At 52.5% G+C, this 16,048-nt stretch overlaps 2 protein-coding genes across 6 annotated transcripts; one reads left to right on the forward strand and one right to left on the reverse strand.

Moving 5' to 3' along the window:
* The first annotated feature begins 1,200 nt into the window (after positions 1-1,200).
* On the forward strand, positions 1,201-5,152 carry hapln3 (hyaluronan and proteoglycan link protein 3). Of its 2 annotated transcripts, none has more exons than XM_029154868.3 (5): positions 1,201-2,341; positions 2,738-2,988; positions 3,459-3,857; positions 3,929-4,231; positions 4,313-5,152. In XM_029154868.3, the coding sequence occupies exons 2-5, from the start codon at positions 2,856-2,858 to the stop codon at positions 4,588-4,590; spliced, it is 1,113 nt and encodes a 370-aa protein (XP_029010701.1). In that variant the 5' UTR covers positions 1,201-2,341; positions 2,738-2,855; the 3' UTR covers positions 4,591-5,152. The 2 variants fall into 2 exon arrangements, with proteins under 2 accessions (XP_029010701.1, XP_029010702.1); XM_029154869.3 differs by having other exon boundaries at positions 2,767-2,988.
* Positions 5,153-5,837: 685 nt separating this feature from the next.
* On the reverse strand, positions 5,838-15,413 carry acanb (aggrecan b). 4 transcript variants are annotated; one of them, XM_029154582.3, is made up of 18 exons: positions 15,289-15,413; positions 12,923-13,001; positions 12,409-12,792; positions 12,153-12,327; positions 11,571-11,698; positions 11,182-11,475; positions 10,880-11,101; positions 10,624-10,798; positions 10,407-10,534; positions 10,038-10,331; positions 9,791-9,901; positions 9,604-9,705; positions 8,444-9,487; positions 8,209-8,364; positions 8,029-8,090; positions 7,792-7,948; positions 7,514-7,696; positions 5,838-7,182 (listed from the first exon to the last, which is right to left on the reverse strand). In XM_029154582.3, exons 2-18 carry the CDS (start codon positions 12,996-12,998, stop codon positions 7,091-7,093), a joined length of 3,783 nt encoding a protein of 1,260 aa, XP_029010415.1. In that variant the 5' UTR covers positions 12,999-13,001; positions 15,289-15,413; the 3' UTR covers positions 5,838-7,090. The 4 variants fall into 4 exon arrangements, with proteins under 4 accessions (XP_029010415.1, XP_055365825.1, XP_029010413.1 ...); XM_055509850.1 differs by having other exon boundaries at positions 7,814-7,948; positions 8,209-8,367; XM_029154580.3 differs by having other exon boundaries at positions 8,209-8,367.
* Between the last annotated feature and the right edge of the window lie 635 nt (positions 15,414-16,048).

The following is a 16,048-nucleotide window of genomic DNA, read 5'->3' on the forward strand; positions in this document are numbered from 1 at the left end:
CTACGAGGTGGGAAGCAGTGGGTCCCCAGAACATTTGCTGTTGGGACGCCTCAAGCTGGTTCAATGGATTCAATTTACACACACACACACGCACGCACGCACGCACGCACGCACGCACGCACGCACACACACACACACACACACACACACACACACACACACACACACACACACAGACCTTTTAGGAAATAAAACCACTGAATTGAGGCGTGTCCAGATGTTTTGTCCATAAAATTCGAGTCAGGTGAAAGCTTGAACATTCTGGATGTCGTCCAGGACCTCAACATTCACCAAAGCCCGGCCCTCCCTCCTCCTGCTCAAATAGTAGGCTTAGGTTTCTGCTGTGTGGAGCTGACCGCTGAGGAGAGCGTTGCGTGCGAGATCCCGAGAGCCGAGATTCCAGACGGGTTTTTTTGGGGCTGCGCTGCAGTGCGGAGGATGAGGAGGACGACACAAGGGCGGCCTCCTCAGCCGAGGGGGTTGGGCCGGGTCACCGTGGGCCCGGGTCAGTTGGGCCGGGTCACCGTGGGCCGGGTCACTGTGGGCCGGGTCACCGTGGGCCCGGGTCACCGTGGGCCGGGTCAGTTGGGCCGGGTCACTGTGGGCCGGGTCACCGTGGGCCCGGGTCACCGTGGGCCGGGTCAGTTGGGCCGGGTCACTGTGGGCCGGGTCACCGTGGGCCGGGTCACCGTGGGCCGGGTCACCGTGGGCCCGGGTCACCGTGGGCCCGGGTCAGTTGGGCCGGGTCACCGTGGGCCGGGTCACCGTGGGCCCGGGTCAGTTGGGCCGGGTCACCGTGGGCCGGGTCACCGTGGGCCGGGTCACCGTGGGCCGGGTCACCGTGGGCCGGGTCAGTTGGGCCGGGTCACTGTGGGCCTGGGTCACCGTGGGCCGGGTCACCGTGGGCCGGGTCAGTTGGGCCGGGTCACTGTGGGCCGGGTCACCGTGGGCCGGGTCACCGTGGGCCCAGGTCACCGTGGGCCCAGGTCACCGTGGGCCGGGTCACCGTGGGCCCAGGTCACCGTGGGCCCGGGTCACCGTGGGCCGGGTCACCGTGGGCCGGGTCACCGTGGGCCCAGGTCACCGTGGGTCGGCTTCAGGTGCACCAGGTCACCGTGGACCATCTGCTGCCAAGACCTGGCAGTGACACATTCTCTTTGTTTTTACTGCGGCTGTTCTAATTTCAGCTGATGATGGAAATATGAGTTTGGCAGAACAGACCCGCAGCTCACCGGGGTTTTTCTGAGCAGGATATTACACATTCGAGGGACTCGGGCTTTACTTCCAGCCGGCCTTAAGACAATGAAGGCAGTGGCTCTGAGTGACATTCCTGGTTTTGCCCTTTTTTTGCCCTTTTTGTTCAGAGTCAGGTCGCGCTGGGCCAAAGCTTGTAAAATTGCAAAACTGTGAACTCATCACAAGGCTTTTCCTTTGCTTTTGAATGAAGTTAAACTAAACTCACATTGATCCTGCACCTAGACTCACCCACTGGAGGACTCTCTGTCAGTAGCAGACTGATCCACCCTCGCTGTGTGAAGGACAGATATCGCAGATCTTTCCTTCCTGCAGTGATCAGACTACACAATCAACTACGCCACAACCAGTGCAATATTTGTGCACTGTTTTATACAAATGGCATTGTCTTGCTTCTCGTGTTTAATATGATGTTTGTGACGGTCGTGTGGTCCTCGATGGACCAGTGGGTTCAGTGGGTTGAGGTGCAGCTGCTGGTGCACAGCTGCAGATGAAGCTGGTGATAATAAGCACGTTGTTCCTGTGTGAGATCATCGGGGTTCATCACACAGATGAGCCTGACGGGTTCCGCCTGTGGTGGAGACACCTGCTGCTCCGAGTGCAGCCAGACGCCGGCTTCTGTTCCTGCAGGACGCCCTCTCCACTCGCCTCCTCCTCAGCCCACACTGTCCGCGACCGTCGTGTCAGGGCTCTGGAATCATCCTGGAGTCAGTCCAGAACCTTTGTGAACACGACAAGCCAAACATTTAGACGTCTTTTCCTATTAACAGTAAAATAAAGCCTTCGATACCTGTTCCAGTGTCTCAGTCTAAGTGGTGGTGGCCCCATCAGTGATTGCGTCACCGTCACAGCTTCAAACGGGATGCCTCGTGTCGTGACGTCACAGGACGCGGGGAGAGAGCGAGAGAGCGCAGAGGAAGATGAGGAGATGAACAGAAGACGCACGGAGAGGACGACTGGTGTCTGGGTCCGTTTTACGACTTACGTCTTTTAACGTCGAGCGACAGGAGACAGATTCTATCAGTTGGACTGAGACTTTCTGCGAACTTTGGAGCAGGACTTCTTCTGGTAAACAGACAACGCTCCGGTAAGACTTCGCAGAAAATGCAGCGAAACGCGTCAAAAGATATTAAACAGGAGCACTGTTTCATTTGACGAGCTGAAACCTAGAGTTTGTGGACGTTGTAACATTAAAATTGATCTATTTAGGTCCATTGTGATGATAGTCTGAAAAGAACGTTGTTTTACAGATTTTGTTTACAGTTACCTATATATCGTCATCTTGTTAAAAAATATCTGTAATATTCGTTTTTTATTGCAAGTAGCTAAAGTTTTAATGTTAACAAATCCATGAATGTTCATAAAACTACAAAAAGTGTATTTTTTTTATTTTAGAAAAATAATGTGTCCTTCAACTCGGTGAATGACGCTGCTCCATATTACTGCACATATTAGTTTTGAATTATTTTTAATTGTTAAACAGTTTGTGGCCTTCGGTCCTCCCGAACAAAGGTCCTTCAGCGGAGCGTGATTCTCGGTGCAGCCTGGCGTTTTTAGGCGACAGCTCAGCAAAGACGACGCGTTCTCTGCAGCTCAGCATCATGCGCGGCCTCTGGCGCCCCCTGCTGGCCATGTGCCTGAACCTGCTGCTGCCCTGCAGCCAGAGCTGGATCCCCGGCTACAGCAACGGCTTTCACTACCAGGACATCAACAACGGCAACGGCAACGGAGAGAGTAGGTGCTTCAAGTTCATGCAAGTCTGCTGTTATTCTCACACTGTCTGAACTAATGTCCTAAAACAAAGACTTTTTACAAACTCTCACAACAAAAGAGGAAATGGAGCAAAAATCCGAACACAAACCAACTAGTGTGCGTCTAGGATGACTCTAAATTGATTGCGGGGACTTAAGCCTGAGCCTGGGGGCAGCAAGGGTTTAAGGGTGGGGGACGAAGAGGAGCTGTGTGGAATTTGACCTCCGTGACCAGCGTTAGTAACGTACCATAAAGGTGGAAAACACAGGTGTTCCTAATAACACCAATAACCGCTGCATTCCATGTGGGTGCTGCTGAAAACTAAATGGAACGTAGCCTTTTAGGGACACAGACGCAGATTCAACCTTTAGACTGAATCACTGCGATCACTCACATCACATCATTATCAGACCAAGTAGCAACTAAAGCCTTGCTCTGTCACACTCTTCTAGTCCACTTCAACGGGGTCCGGCTCCTGGTGGAGTCCCCGCAGACTTCGGTGATGGCCACCAGGGGCAGCAGCGTCACCCTCCCCTGCCACTACCACTACGAGCCGGAACCCAGCACGCCGCGCAGGACCCGGGTCAAGTGGTCCTGGTTGCCCACGCACGGCGCCGCTGAGCCCGCGTCCCCCGAGGACGTGGCCCAGGAGACTGAGGTGATGGTCACCATGGGCAACCGTCACCGCAGCTACGGCGGCTTCAGGGGCCGCGTGCGGCTGCGTCGCGCGGCGCCGGGGGACATGTCTCTGGTCATCAACGAGCTGCGACTCAACGACACGGGTCGGTACCGCTGCGAGGTGATCGACGGCCTGGAGGACGAGAGCGTGACGGTGGAGCTGGAGCTGCGGGGTGGGGCCTTCTGCCGATCTGATCTCCATCCGTGTCTATTGCAGTCTTTCTCACCCCTCCTCCCCGTGCAGGTGTGGTGTTCCCCTACTCCTCCCACACGGGCCGCTATCGCTTTAACTTCCTGGAGGCGCAGCAGGCCTGCCGGGCCCAGGACGCCGCTCTGGCCACGTTCGAGCAGCTCTTCACCGCGTGGGAGGAGGGGCTGGACTGGTGCAACGCCGGCTGGCTGGCCGACGGCACGGTGCAGTACCCCATCACCGCCCCGCGCGAGGGCTGCGGCGGCGTGGACCTGGCCCCCGGGGTCCGCAGCTACGGACAGCGCCACCGCCTCCGGCACCGCTACGATGCCTTCTGCTTCTCCGCCTCCATCAGGGGTCCGTGGTGTCAGGAGTAGTTGTCTCCTATTGATGTGTTCCCACGTCAAGTCCGAGTCATTCCCCTTTCTTCTTCCTCAGGTGCTGTGTATTTCCTGAAGGATCCGACCCGGCTCAACTTCACGGAGGCGGTCCGGGCCTGTGCCAGCGACGGGAGTCAAGTTGCAACAGTGGGACAGCTGTTCACCGCGTGGAGGCTCATGGGGTTGGACAGCTGTGACGCCGGCTGGTTGGCTGACGGCAGCGTTCGTTATCCAATCACCAAAGCCCGGCCCAACTGCGGCCCACCAGAACCGGGCGTGCGTAGTTTCGGGTTCCCCCCTCGGTTCCTGAAGTTCGGCGTCTACTGTTACCGTTAGACGCGCTGGCCCAGGTGTTAGGTTAGCATTAGCCTGGACGCTAACGAGGAGGTCACCAGTCGGGTCATCTGGTTCATTCACTTTACTACCAGTCATCAACTGTAAAATATCTATTGTAATAATGTGATGCTATTTAGACTCATCATCGACACACTCCGACGCTGTGGGCGTAAAGTTCTGCACGATTCTGGGTCCTGGTTTTAAGGATCAAGCTCCTTCACTACGATGCGGCTGTCAGTTGATCCCTTGGCGTTAAGTGCCTTGCTAAAGGGCACCCGTGCTTCCAGCTGGCCGCACACTGACCGACTACAGACTAACACTGTGAAGCAGGACGGCCTCTGGTTTGTCTCCTCCTCCTTTTCTTTGTCATGTTGTGGTTAAAAGTAGGCGGTTGGTCAAAGGGAGGCGTAAGTTATGAGTGAGTTTATATGAGTTTATATTTAAACAACCATGTTTACAGAAAGAAACCGTGTTTCATTAATACATGTAATGTTTTTGTTTGTCATCTATGCATTTTGTACTTTTTGCTACAAGTCAATAAAAACATTTCTTTTAAGATTTATCAGCTCTGCTAGGAAACATTTCCAACCATTAGAAAGACCCCGGTGGATTTGAGCTTGGGGAGAAAATGGAGGATCAGCGCTGACGTCACACAAGACGTCCTCTCATGTTCTAAAACCTCTCTTACGTCTTTTCAGGCAGGTCTCTGAAACTCAAAGCCTCCTGTGTTTGTTGAAGCACCACTGCATGGTGTGTGTTTTCTCCAGCGTCGGTCCCTGTGGATGCAGGAGCCGCGGGGCAGTGAGGTGAGACGGGTCACGGACCCGTACAGAACCGCCAGTGTCGGTGAAGCGAACACACGGCGCTCTGTCTGATGCTACAAGTCTGTACGTGCAGCTACACCTTCTGCAAACAGAAGCTCCAGTGATACGAGCAGGCGCCTCCACAAACACACTTTATTTACACCTGGTGGCCAAACACACACACACACACACACACACACACACACACACACACACACACACACACACACACACACACACACACACACACACAGGGCTGATCTGTTCATAGGGTCTGAGGTGATGAAGGTCGTTGCTGATGAGGGAGACGTTTACTGTGTTTGTCGGGCTTCAAGTGAAGGTATGAACAAACTCACAGTTGTGTTCGTTCCTCTGGCGTGAAACATCTTCTACGCGAAAATTTTAGTTCACTAGTTTTAGTGAACAGCAATGGTGACAAACACGGATGGTTCCAGGTTTTATTTGGTTCAGCACATCACAGTTCACTTCATGTTTACATCAGGATTTGAAGTCTGAAGAACCAGCAAACACTGACAGAGGTCTGAGCATCTGAAACTTTCAAATGCTGTTCCACGTTCAGATTCTGTAGTGTGTGTGTGTGTGTGTGTGTGTGTGTGTGTGTGTGTGTGTGTGTGTGTGTGTGATGAGCCAGAACAGGACACACATCTGAGTCTCTCACAGATTTTAATTCATTCTTGACCTTTACAGGGTCATGGTCGACGCTTCCTAACCTCTTCATCCACCTTCATCCTCGTCAGCTCGTCAACTGATTTAGCTGAACCTAAAATCCACTTTAACTCACTCTAAGATCAGATGTTAAATCAGTAATGCCCATGTGTAGGTGACCCATTAAACTAAAAACACAACAACGAACAGGTTGACAGTGAAGAGTTGCTCTGGTATTGACAGATCCTGCTGTTCAGAGAATTGCAGTGAGAATATTTACAGAGAAGAACTGAATGGTTTGTCACAGTGCAGGCAGAGGTCAAGGGTCACGAAGAGAAACCCTCACCTGAAAACATGGACGTGCACCTGTTGCACCGTTGGACTCTGGTTCTGTGTTGTGGGCTGATATGACGACGGGGTCGTTTTGATTTTTTCTCTATTTAAGGTGCATGTCATTAAACTCACTAAAAGTGCTTGAGTGCGGATTGTTTCCATCCATGTAGTTAATCTGTCCTCATCCATTAAATCACTTTAGTGGGTTTGAAACCGAGAGCATGAGCTTAAAAAATGTTTTTTGTGCTGTTTTTACTCTTTTTCTGGACTTCATACAATTTCAAGTAAATCTAAACCTAATGTCACCGTTCTCATCGTTTTGCCAAGTTAAACTAAAAGGCTTGAAAATGTTGTAAGAGACAGATTTCACAGTTGTACATGAACCAAATAAACACTAGGAGGAAGAGTCGGTCACTGTTTCACTGCTTCAAGAGGTTTCAGCTGCACTTGAAAACCTTTCTCTGGCAGTTTTGCATGTTTCCTTGTTTATGACTATTTGAGAATGTGAAGCCAAGTGCCGTTCTGGGTTTCTAGACAGCGCATGAGACGCCATGAACATCCCCAGAATCCGGACCGTGGGCTGATGGTGCCGTCGCTGTCTGGGTGTGCTCTCGTTGGGCCGGTATCTTTTGGTTTGGTCCATGCGTCCGAACAGAATGGGTCCTTTGTGGTCTCCGTTTGTCTTTCAGTGCTGCTGCTCAGAGCAGCTTCCTCTGGTCCTGCGGGCGCGTCACCCCTTTACTTCTCCTCCTCAGGGACCTTTTGTGTAGCCTGTTATGGCTGGCGCCAGCTGGGGAGGAGAGGTGCGCATACTGATGACATCACGTAAACACAAGTGGCCAAGCGCCTTATAAATCAGCCCAGCGCTCGCGGCGTGGCTAACGGACCCATTTCAGCCGCTGCCACCGGCTCTCGGCCAGTGTGTCGCTGAAATGGAGCTGAACAATATATTACATCCTCCTCACTAATCCTGGGTTTCACACAGTTTACGCGCTAATGTGTGTTAAAGTCAAACCTCCTCCATCAGCCGCAAAGAGATTTAAGGCGCTGGCACCGCTGTTGCTGAGACTTAACAGGATGCACTGCGCTCATAAAAACACAGCTGAGCCGAACGCGCTCACCTTGTGTACATTCCACCTGAGGCTCCTCCCACCGCCCGTCGCCCCTGCAGCGAATGACGGGCGGGTGGCGCTGCGTGTAGCCCGCCTCACACTGGTAGCGGACTGTGGAGCCCACGGCGTAGCGCTCTCTGTCGGGGCCCATCCGTCGGCCATGTTCCACCTCAGGAGGAGCTCCACACGTGGCTGAGAGAGAGAAGAACCACAGAAGAACTGAGCCACGACGCTTCACTTACTGCTGACAGAGCTTCGTTGGCTGAACTAGAAACAAAACAACGGACAGGTCGCAACCAGGACGCCCACTGTGGCCTGTCTGGTCTTGCAGGTGAAGGGAAGGCGGTAACCGCAGGGCACGCTACTCCACCATCCACCGTCCATCATCACACAGTTCTCCTCTGGGATCTCCTCTGTTCGGTCAGGCCTCCAGTTCTCAAAGTTCTGATCGGACATTGTCATAAAATTAAAAGTTGTCTCACAGTCAGCGCGAATCTGTGACTGTCACAGCTGAATAAACTCACCATTGGACTCCCGTCGCTCCATCCGTTGTTACTGAGTCCAATCCACTGGTTCCACACGTTGTCTGTGACAGAGTGGAGGATGTTAGCATCAAATTCAGCTCGTACTGAGTCCGGAGTGAATTTGTTGTCATGCAACATGAACGTCTTATTCTGATATTCATCCAAAACGTAAATACTCACCCTTAATATACTGCAGCTCCTCCTGGGAGCCAACGCTGACCAGGTGGGCGTCGATGTCTCTACAGCGCTCCTCAGCGTCAGACCAGGTGACTTTCTCATCAAAGTGAATGTAGCAGTTGCCCATGACCTCCACCCAGCCTTTAGCGCAGCCGTGCACTTCTACACAACCAATGCATTCATACATGTTAATCACCAGCAGTGGGAAACGCGTTGTGATGAGGAAAAGGACCGTTACCTTCTATTTCAGGCTGCGCCACCACAGCAGGGGGTCCTGGTGTCACAGATGGTGCTGCAGTCGGGCTGCTGGAAGCTGTGTCAGGCGTCACCACTTGAAGTGTTTCCTGAGGGAAACCGCGTCCTGAAACATCTAAGCTCTGGTCCAAAGTGTCACTGAAGTCACGGTGGATCCCAGACCCACTGCCCTGCCCGCTGATCTCCACCACCCCACGGCCCGCTGCGGGGCCATGGACCCCGGACTCCAAAGGTACTAAAATGGTCTCGTCGCTTGTAATGAAGATGATCTCGCTGTCCTCTGGGAGGTGGTCTCCAGAGGCAGAACCGCTGCCAGATGCAAAACCACTGGGAAGGCCGCTGGGGAGGCCCGATCCAGAGGGCTGGTATCCAGTCAGCTCCTGCTCACCGGACAGGTGGACTGTGAGATCAGCTCCACTGTGGTCCATAAATGAGATGTCAAATCCACCAGATCCCGATCCACCAGATCCCGATCCACCAAATACTGGTCCTCCGGATCCTGATCCTCCAGATCCTGATCCTCCAGATCCTGATACAAAAATTACTGATTGACCAGATCCTGATCCTGTACACCCTGAACCAAACGCACTTCCACATTCTGGCACGCTTGATTCAATCTGTCCTGATCTAAACTGCTGCTCAGTGGATTCTTGGGATCCGGACACCTCTACCATCTTTCCTTCCACCATGGTTATCATTAGGTTATCGATGCCACTGAAGCCACTGGTCAAGCCTGATCCTGATGCGCTGAAGCCAGACTGCTGTACAACACCCAGGTCCCCTGAGCCAGAAGCAGAACCCGGTTCTCCAGATGTGAAGGTGACGGTACTTCCCTCTGTGGCCTCCTGGGCGCTTCCAGATGCAGACGGGTCTCCGGATAAGATACCAGAGTGTCCACTGAAGGTGACGCCTTGTCCTGAGCCAGAGGTGTCACCACTGGTACCAGAGGTGCCGGATGCTCCTGACACTTCACCTGAACCTGAACCAGAACCAGAACCTGACTCTTCAGCAGGAGGTACGCTGGGTACTGTCAGAAAAAAACATCATTTATTGCCATATGCGATTATATAACAAAGGTTCTTTTAAACTGTGAACACACATGGCAACAGGAAGCTCAGGACTCGTACGCAGCAGCTGACTTACCAGGAGGAACAGCTTCCACACCTACAATGACTGTTTGGTCGATAAACTCCTCGATGCCAGTAAAGTTTTGACTGATCTCGGTTTCATTGTAGACTGTGGCGACTGTGAGTAAGAAACATGAAGCCAGTCACGTCCAGCCATGACGGCATCACCTCCATAGTTACTGAAACTCATGCGTCTGACTGACCTGTAGGAGCGAAATCATCCGTTACGTTTGTCGTCTCCTGGACCACGTCCACCGTCACTGTGGTCACTTCAACACTGGATTCATTCTCAAAGTGAACCGCAGGGATTTCAGCTACAAAAAGACAGTCCAGACGGTTTTTAGTAAAACGGACAAATGTGGAGACAAGCAGGAAACTGAATCTCGCCCATGCTGCATACGCTCCTAACATACAAACATCTACTATTCACGCATGTCCTTGGTTTCCTACGTTTGAAGCAGTAGGCATCGTAGCGCGAGTGCTCGTCGGGGAAGCCGGTCTGGTTGGGATGAGCGTAGATGATCTGGACCCCGACCTGACCGCCCCCACACTGGGGCCTGGGGGTGGTGATGGGGTAGCGCACGCTGCCATCCAGCAGCCAGCCTGGACGACACTTGTCCAGACCCAGGTTCCAGGCGGCGTGGAGCTGCCCGGGAGAGGCCAGGGTGGCGTTCAGGTCCCGGCAGTGCTGCACAGCTTCCTCATAGGAGAAGCTGTCGTAGTCGCTGGTGAAGAAGACCTCGCCTGGTGGAGGGAGCAGCACGTCAGACACGGCTACGCACGGACACAAAGCTCAGCCCGTCTGCTCACGTCATTCACCTCGGAGCCGGTCGACGTAACAGAACACGTCGTAACGTTCGTCTGCTGGCCTCAGGCCGTACGACCTCACGCCTGGAAGGTGTAGCAGATTACCAGCGCAGTTATCTCTGGGAGATACGATTGGATACCTGAGCTCGACAAGGAGGAAGGTACAACAGGTCAAGGATTTGACTTTAAATTACAGACATAGAGCAGTGGCCTCGTCCACTGAACTGACCGGACGGTTTGGTCTCGCAGCCACCCGGCGTCACACTGGTGGAGGCCTCTCTCGAAGGCTGCCTGCAGCTGCTTGGGGCTGGCGATGACGGCGCCGACGCTCTGGCAGGTCTGCTGAGCCTCCAGGAAGGTCAGGGTGTAGCGACCAGCGATGGGCCGGTAGTGGAACACCACGCCTGGAAAGGAAACGATTGGCTGCCAGTGTTAGGGAGGCGATGACTGGCTGCAGGTGTGTGAGGTAGGAAATAACAGCTCACCTGTGGGAGCCATGGCCTCATCCACGTCTGTCAGGTTGGTTCCAGGCTCATGGGTCACAGTGGGGGGTGCCAGAGGGGAGAGCGTGTCCACACCTCCAAACCTGAGCTCGTTATCGGATGAGCTGTTGAGTACTGGCTGCATGCCGGAGGGAGGGGTTCCACGAAAGATGATGTCTGGGAAGGGGGTGGTCCTTCCAGGCACCGCGTCTTCATCCTCAGCATCTGGGAGAACCAGCAAAAGCTTGAGGTGGATACATTCCCAAAGCAAAGGCCGCTACAGAACACAACACGAGATAAGTCACCTTGGAAGCAGATGGCGTCGTAGCGGGAGTCGGGGTAGGGGTACCCTGTCTGGTTGGGGAACAGATAGACGGTCCTCACGCCCAGCAGGCCTCCTCCACACTGAGGCCTGGCCACGCTGATGGGGTAGCGGACGCTCCTGTCGGCCAGCCAGCCGGCGTTGCACACGTCCATGCCGGCCTTCCAGGCCAGGTGCAGCTCCCCGGTGGTGGCGAGGCGGGCGCCCAGCTTGGCACACTGGTCCTCTGCCTCGTAGAAGGTGAACTTCTCCACTGACATGGAGTAGAAGACTCTGCCTGGGGGAGAGACGGAGGAGGCCCACACGTTTACCTGGAGGGTGTCAGGTGCGAGTGCCTGTGAACCTGGAAGCTGTGCTTTTATTGTGCAGCACCTGAGATTTTCTCTGCAAAGCAGTAGACGTCGTAGGTCTCATTGACGTCTCTCACGCCGTAGGTTCTCACACCGGGGAAGTTCTCCTTGTCGCCATAGCAACGCTCTCTTGGTTCATGAATGGGGTACCTTGATGTACAAGAGAGATGGACTTGGGTGAAGGGTCTGTAATTCATTTAATTACATTTCCAAACGATTCTGTTATTTATTGTACATCTGATTCACATTTATTTTGGATTTTTACTGAGTCTGAGTTGAAAAAAACCCATCAAAGGCCAGAAGATCAGTTGGATTAGATGCCAAAATAAATTCCCTCTCTGTGCTGCTGTTCAACAACAACATACTGTAAGACATCAGCTGAATCCCTGTGTGGCTTTGCTCCAGTTGCTCTGTTTGTCTTTCAGACGTCCAATAAAAATTGGTTTGGTGAACTGGAAAATTCATCATGACGTATGAATATAACTTGCTTCATCGTCATCTTTTCCACATTGACTTGAAATAAAGTAGTTGTGTAGTTAGTGGAAAGGAAGGACTCCCCTTCATGCGTTTCCTCCGTACACTGACTCCATTCAGTGAAACCCACCTGACGGTCTGATCCGAGAGCCAGCCGGCGTCGCACTGGTGGTAGCCGTCGTCGTAGGCGGCCTGGAGCTGCGCGGGCGTGGCGATGGTGGCGCCGTTGTGGACGCAGGCAGCTTTGGCCTTCTCAAACGTCAGCGTGTAACGGTTGGAGATGGCCCGATAGTGGAACACAATGCCTGTGGGAGACGGAAATGGAGAGCTGGGCACGAATCACTCCGACACTGATCAGGTGCAAAAGCCTGCTTTGTGTAACGAACCCTGGACCTGGACGTCCACGGTGTCGTAGGTGTCCTCGATGCCCAGCAGCACCTCGCAGCGGTAGGTGCCCGAGTCCTTGGCCCTCAGCTCCGTTATCTCCAGGGTGGCGTCAGTGGGCACCAGCGGGTAGTTGACCATGGTCACTCTGTCCAGGTACTCGGCCTGCACGTGGACCTTCCCCTCCGACGCCACCAGGATGCTGGTGACTTTCCCCTGGGTGACGTGGCTCCATTTGATGCGGTGCTGGTTTGGGGGGGCGGTCGGGGCCCCGGGGTCGGCGACGGCGTTGTCCTGGAAGTAGCAGGGTACCACCACCTTTCCTCCCAGCAGCGGCTGCAGGGGTCGCTCCAGAGGGATGCTAACACGCAGCGCCCCATCCAGGTCTGTGGCAACACAGCATTTAAACTGGGGTTTTACAGAAAACCTGAAACCTTATATTAATAAATGTTGTTATGCACAAACATTTATTAATAGTCAATAATATTCATTAAAGAGAACTTCTCCTTCGCTTACCATCAGGCTTTTCTGACGATGTGGTTGCTGAGATGAGTGGAAAGGACGCGCAGAGCAGAAGTAAGAGCCTCATCATCACCTGAGAAACACCAGCAAAGTCACAGCAAATGAGTCAGTAAAGAACGACAGTAGAATCTACTCAACTATCAGTCATTTGGGCCAAACGTAGAACGTGAGTCCTGCCTCGCCTCAAATGGACACTGGTTCAGTTGTTACAGTGAGGGAGCGGTTTCTGGTGCCATGTCCAGAAAATAGAGCACGTTTTCCTGCGACGTCACCTTCATCAGCTGAAGTTAAAATGGGGCGGCAGGAGTTTAGTATGAGATGGAAACACCATGGGAGCTCGTTGAGGACAGAAAGACTCAGTGTCTCTGCACAGACGCGTCCTGACTCAGGTTCACACACAGTGATTCATTGGCTTCCAACGCTTTTCCGTTCCTTGGGAAGTCAGCGTTGAAGCTTGTTTTCCAGCTTTTTACTGTCAGTGTGTCAGGATTTTTCATCAGGAAAATACTGTATGTCCAATATTAGCATTTAGCTCAAATCCTATTTTAAAACTTTAGTTTTAAAGTTTAATTTTAAATGTGTAGTGAACATCCCTTTCGTCTGTTCCTTCTTCTGTCGGCTTCTGCATCAGTATCACAGACCCCCACGTATCGAGCCCAGATACCACACTGCTTATTTTCTCTCCTCTTTCCACCGCGGTGACGTGCAGCTCACTCCAGCATCCAAACTGAACCCTCATTATGCTGTTCACAGGCCCCAGGACAGTCTGCAGAGCTCTGGCCACAAAGACACATTTACGGCTATTAAACCTGCAGCTCACAGAGAGTTTGCAGAGGCTGAACTCGGCGACCTGGAGTGAAAGGCCAAGGATGGAAGCTCCGCTGACTCAGCAGCAGCAGAACATGTACAACATGCATTCAGTTCAGCGAATGCGTGACGATCAGAGCGAGGAGAGATGAATGAGTGTGTCTGTGTGTGTGTGTTTGTGTGTGTGTGTGTGTGTGTGTGTGTGTGTGTGTGTGTGTGTGTGTGTGTGTGTGTGTGTGTGTGTGTGTGTGTGTGTGTGTTACAGCACATGTTACACCAGGCTCATGTTTGTCAAAAGTGAATCTAACAGCCTGCTCCTAAGTCATGATGTTTTATATGTCAATGATTTAATACTTTTTTGGACATTACTGACCTTTGACCTTTTCTGACCAATATTTAACAGAAATGGATGCACGACCCACACAGCACAGACCCCTTCTCCTAATTAACCCCCGCTGCTTTCCTTAAATGCACCGTGAGGCTAAGGACACTTCAGGGTGTTCCATCAGGCTTTCGGACCCAAGCGGCCCGCTCCCCACAGTGCGTCCATTCAGGCCGCGGGGCGGCTGCTGCTCCGGTGTTCGGCTGTGGTGGTTTGTAGCACTGCTGGCTGAGGTAGAGGGCGAAAAGGTCTCGGTCTGTTCCAGCAGCCGACCGGGCCGAGAGCAACCTTGCCAAGGTAAACAGGCAGGGCATCCAGGGTAGCCCCCCCCCCCAACCCTCTAGAGTCCCCCAGCAGCCAAACAGAGTGGACATTGATATGCATGTGCACACACACGGAGAAACAGACCAACAGTCATAGATCACCAGGGGACGTGTGGGAGCACACGTCCGATGCCCACTGCAGAAGAAGCCATGGGAATGTGTGGAGCCACTGTGTGTCGCTGAGTCTGGGAGCACACGATGACACCTGAACGGGCGACGGCGGCGCCACAAACCTGCACGTCAGCGGACACGCACGCGACGGCCACAACTGGAAACGTGCAAAAGTATTTCACTGAGTCCATTTGTATCGTTTTCTCTTTTCTGATGCAGTTCTGCAGTTGTGCTCACACAGCCTTATGTTACCATGGCAACAGGATCCTTCACAGCGGTCACGTATATTACAGTAAAACGTGTTCTTGTCCCAATAATCAAACCCTGGTTCCCACAACTAAACCGCTGCAATCCGAATTACAATTCTGACTCTAATTAAACTTCACTGAAAAAAAATCCAGAAATCAACTTCCAAAGAATTCAATGATGAGACAGGAGGCGACATGATGGCACAAATAGCACCAAAGATAAACTGTTCAGGAAAGTAAAGTCACTTACATCCCACTCATCCACCCAGGATGATGATAATACTGTATGAACTCACACACTGGACATGTTAAGACTAATAACAAGAAGCAGCACAAAGTCAATGCTTTCCAGAGGAAGAAGCACTTTCTATTAAAAAGTTACCTAAGATCTGAATAAACGATTCGTTACCTTTCCTCCAGACAGACGACAAAGTGTAAAAGTGTAAAACCCCTTCACCAATTTCCTCCAGTGCTGAGTTTTTACCGTACCGTTGATGCTGCAACGCTCCCAGTGCCAGCGACTCCGGGGGCCTGTTGCTCCAGTCTGTGTAGGAGCAGAAAGAAGCTTTATTCAAACGCTAGCACACATTTAGAGGTTGGAAGGAGGCTGAGGTGGGAGGGAGGGGGGGGGGGGGGGGGGGGGGGGGGCGACGTGGTCCTCTCCTGCCAGTTGGTGAGGTCATACGAGCTGTGTTGAATATCAAAACTCAATGAGGTGAAATGATGCTTCCCAGTTTGAGTGTGATGGTGAATTAAGAGCTACAGCCAGAGGTTCGGATTAATAAAGAAACGATGCGAGGCCTAACTTCAGGAAAACCAAAGAGAACCCAACTTCTCTCAAGTTTTCTGACACCTGAGTGAGACATCTGGAAGTTGACTCAAGGTCTAAGCTTCCGTTTCCTTGTGGATCGACTGTAGTAACTTTAATGCCTCCAATGACTATGATATCGTAGCATGTGTGTCTGGTACAGACATCAGCCTCCCACAGGCCCCAGTAAGACGTTGGACCAGTCTCCAGCTCGTCTCCCAACCAGTCAGAGGTGGAAGCAGAGGCTGTGTGCTCACACGCTTTTCAAACGGCACCATTAGATTTATATCATTAATCAAAATTAAGCTCACTTAGAAATGAGCCATCCAGTATTTGTGCCTTCAATAAGAGCTTTGTGCTCACTCTGTGAAGTGCTCTCACACGGAACATTCCCCCACGACCACAAAGTTATTCACAGTTGCTGTGATCTAGGTTTGACAC

This window comes from Betta splendens, chromosome 6 (assembly GCF_900634795.4).
Source record: "Betta splendens chromosome 6, fBetSpl5.4, whole genome shotgun sequence".
Taxonomy (NCBI): domain Eukaryota; kingdom Metazoa; phylum Chordata; class Actinopteri; order Anabantiformes; family Osphronemidae; genus Betta; species Betta splendens.